The sequence below is a fragment of the Aphanomyces astaci genome (assembly GCF_000520075.1).
Source record: "Aphanomyces astaci strain APO3 unplaced genomic scaffold supercont1.90, whole genome shotgun sequence".
Classification (NCBI taxonomy): Eukaryota; Oomycota; class Saprolegniomycetes; order Saprolegniales; family Verrucalvaceae; genus Aphanomyces; species Aphanomyces astaci.
Genome location: NW_009798353.1, coordinates 144,300 through 148,349, shown reverse-complemented (window position 1 = coordinate 148,349; position 4,050 = coordinate 144,300). Strand labels below are relative to the sequence as shown.

General features: G+C 47.8%; 2 protein-coding genes across 2 annotated transcripts; one reads left to right on the top strand and one right to left on the bottom strand.

The window, feature by feature from the left end:
* Nucleotides 1–112: 112 nt before the first annotated feature.
* Nucleotides 113–448, top strand: H257_16695 (hypothetical protein; the record flags this gene model as incomplete). The annotated part of the gene is made up of 1 exon (XM_009845219.1): nt 113–448. The coding sequence occupies one exon, from the start codon at nt 113–115 to the stop codon at nt 446–448; it is 336 nt and encodes a 111-aa protein (XP_009843521.1).
* Nucleotides 449–3,361: 2,913 nt separating this feature from the next.
* Nucleotides 3,362–3,999, bottom strand: H257_16694 (hypothetical protein; the record flags this gene model as incomplete). Its single annotated transcript, XM_009845218.1, has 2 exons — nt 3,362–3,784; nt 3,835–3,999. 2 exons carry the CDS (start codon nt 3,997–3,999, stop codon nt 3,362–3,364), a joined length of 588 nt encoding a protein of 195 aa, XP_009843520.1.
* Between the last annotated feature and the right edge of the window lie 51 nt (nt 4,000–4,050).

Here is a 4,050-nt window from a genome sequence, read left to right as displayed (position 1 = left end):
ATAATTTACGTAGGTTCGATCGGAATTGGCGCTGTTCTCTACGATTTGGTCCGAGTTTGTCCTGGACGGCAAGCCGCGGGTGCTGCGGGTGTTTCCCAATGGCGAGTCCACCATGTCGAATGCCGGCGGTCTCATGTATGGAGATTACATGGGGTTTACCATCGATGCCAACCGCACCCTGTGTGTGGACGTGGTTTGCTGGCCAGTCCAGGGCGGTACCGCCTCGTGTTATGTCATTCGACTGGTGCTCCGCCGGTCCCTTCCCCATTTCCTGCAAATCAGCGCCACCGTGCAAGTTACCCATAAGGTCACGGACCAAATCACGTGGAACATGACAGCTGCGGAACGTATGGACGTGCTGCGTCGGTACACGCTCGCAACGGTGTTGGTCGTGGAGGTTGGGTATCAACGAGTTGTCGATAGCGAAGAGGGGAATGTATGGTTGTAATTTGCAGAGGGTTGATTCCGCATTGCTTGATATGACTATCAAAAGCTGGCTAACGTTAACGTTAGTTATATTGTACATGACAAAAGGCATGTCGGCTCTGTAGTTTTAGTTGTCCCAAGGATTGTGTTCTAACCTTGGAGCCTTTGTACTGCAGTTGTGCGTATAATACCAATATCGAAATATTGTATATACTGCAAGGTCAATTGGGTCTACATCACTCTTTGAACGTCCTGCAGTGTACCTCGACTTGAGGCTTTTGCGAGGCTATTTGAGAATATACTACGTTCCCAACTACCGGTATGCATGGTTGTTCTGCAAACATTTCCTCGAGTGTATGGGTGCAATAAGTCACGAGCTGGGGCCAACGGGGTTTCGTGTCTGGACAGACATCCAATGCATCGAAGCAACGACTGTACGGACCATCAGTGTCCGCACGTCGGGCAAACAAGTTTTATATAAAAAGTAGTAGTGATTAGTTGGTGTGAAGCCAGTCCATGGTTCTCTCGGAGTTTAAATGCTCCTAGATTTACAGTACATCAAAGTACCAGTAGTTAAACAATAAATCAAAATCCAGGATTGTACATCGCTAGTAATCCCGCCATGGTGGTACTTCAAGTAAAACAATCCCACAGTACTAATAGTGCTTACTGTACTAATTTTAAGTTATTTCTTGTGAAGTACTAGTACTAGTAGTACTTCCCAAGTTCCGCCGAAGTCATTATGGACATCATCGTTCACCTAATCAATGCTAGCGGTAGCAGTACGTGTTCAGATCATGTGTGAATAGCATTAGTTCGAGAGTCTTACTAAGTCAATCATATCCTACCTGTACCCGGTTAATTTTAGGCTTTGTTGCCGAAGTAAGTCAGCCAATCAGCACTCAGTATCGTGCGCCAATCAAGTGCTTCGGAGCGACGGAGTAAAAAACCGCGCATGACCCAACACTCGGAGGATTACTGGACAATCCGATCATGTGATACTGTAGCGTCACTCACGTCAGCTGGGATTCCTTCCAACCATTGTGACAAAACACGCACCAGCCAGCTAATTTGACGAGTTTGAATCTCATGATGTAAACCCAGGGGGTTTCAGTGCCGGGGGTTGTGAGCAACCACGATGGAGGCGGCAACTATACTCCGTCTAACTACTGTATCCTACTACACTACTACTGTAGTTCTGGCCGTCTGGACGCTGTAGATGGAAGTTTGTTGGGCTAAATTGAATCAACAGTACTCTTACGGTACGACCATGCCATATTTTGCACGTCACGTGTCGCTCCGGGGTCATACTACGATTTGGCATTGCAAGTCGAGCGTGACATCGCATATCCACAAATTGACAACCCATCAACCAATTAATAATATGTACTAGGTCAACAGGTCCGAGGGTGAATGGGGCGTATGGGTCTACCCCGATAGGCCGTTGTCAACTCCTCGTCGGCGTCGATAACTGTGTGAATGGCCATATAAAACTACACGGTGTCACAACTAGTACAATACTACCTGTACTACGTGTTAGTATGCCGTTCCTCTGGTATAAGTTTACGCAATGAACGATTTGTACAAACGAACGTGTCCTTATTAGGCCGGACGTACTGTAATATCTTGTCACTGGTTCGATGACGACGGAAGGAAGGACTTGAAACCAACATGATGCGAACGTGACGAAGAGTGGGCACACGATAGAGGATGTCCTCGGTGACTCAGCCAGGCAGAGGCTGTACGTACATGTGTTTGAATACATAAATACCATTTTTTCTTGATGTCATAGCCATTTCGTAGCCATCGAAAGGCGCTTTCGACGACGCAAACGTTTGGCAGAAAAATATCCGGGGGAAGCTAGATGTTACAGAAGAACTCGTGGAAGTCGGCAAGGCCATCGCAAGGAAGAGGAAAAGGGGGGCCCATCTACATAGGAAGTTGGCCATTTACTTGTCGCTGTGGGGGCTATGAACCCCTCGAGAAAAGGAAACTAATGTTCGAGCTTGTCATAGTGGTCCCTGAGCGCACGACAAGCTGGCTGTCACCGTACACAGCGAGATGGAAAAACTCATCACCTGAAGATCGCGAAATAGCCGTCGGATTCGGTGAGGTTGTGGAGCTATCTATGTACTGTGCGTGGTGGTCGGGGCCTCGGTCACTTGTGCTGGTCCATCGTTGCATTTCCGCATTAGGGTATGAGTCACAATGAGAAGGCGGCTGCATCGGTGGGGGGGAGCTATGGATGTATGTGATGGCGGCTACAGTATTCTGTGATCTCATTTTTTATGTCTTTACATGTAAGTAATAAAGTCGCAACAAAAACGATTTCGGATTATTCCACGCCTACCGCTCCCTAGGTAGTTTGGCCAGATTTTGGTGACGAGGTCGTTCTTAGTTAAATCAATAGTTGATTGTTATAATTTTTCGAGTCAGAAGCCACCGCCTTTTAGGCCACGGTTGTATCGTGTTTGTAGCCCGTGGGTTCGTGTACAATTGTGTGAACGAACGCATTTCCCGCGTTGATCGAGGATTCCTCGTTGCTCCAGTCGTTGCTGCAGGTGGTGGTTCTATGACGCGTGACGAAGTGGGCACGACAGAAATACTTTGACCATTCATGCACGGTACTTGGCAGAATTGGTACAACTGACAATGTAACATACTCTGAACTTATGTGGTTTGTGGTCACCAAGTGACATATCACTTGAAGTTCTGCCAGACAGCCACTAGTACTGATGTTTATACAATTATGTATCATGTGTTGCCAAAGTCGGGAAATGCGTAAGGTTAGAACATAATTACACGATTACTACGTATTAACATAGCTCATCAACAGGACAACTTGAAGCTACACAGCTCAATGTGCCTATACATTCAAAACGACTCGATATATATATATATATATATATATAGCCAGCTGCTCAAGATATTCACACTAGCCTTCTTGTGGTAACAAAGCTCGAGTGTACCCAACCTCCACGACCAACACCGTTGCGAGCGTGTACCGACGCAGCACGTCCATACGTTCCGCAGCTGTCATGTTCCACGTGATTTGGTCCGTGACCTTATGGGTAACTTGCACGGTGGCGCTGATTTGCAGGAAATGGGGAAGGGACCGGCGGAGCACCAGTCGAATGACATAACACGAGGCGGTACCGCCCTGGACTGGCCAGCAAACCACGTCCACACACAGGGTGCGGTTGGCATCGATGGTAAACCCCATGTAATCTCCATACATGAGACCGCCGGCATTCGACATGGTGGACTCGCCATTGGGAAACACCCGCAGCACCCGCGGCTTGCCGTCCAGGACAAACTCGGACCAAATCGTAGAGAACAGCGCCAATTCCGATCGAACCTACGTAAATTATAGATATATATATATATATTGACAACATATCTACGTACAAAAAGGGAAGGGGGCGACAGCACCAGGTGAAACCCAAGTCCCATGCTCAGACTTCGCACTACAGTCAGCACACTTGTCATCAAGCCAGAGGAATCGACTTGGAATGCTGGGCTGTGAAAGCGCCACGTGCCGTCCCACGCTAACGACGATGACGACAAATCCATTCGTGGCGGAGTATACTCTAGGGCCTACCATATCAAAGCCAAGAAGACATA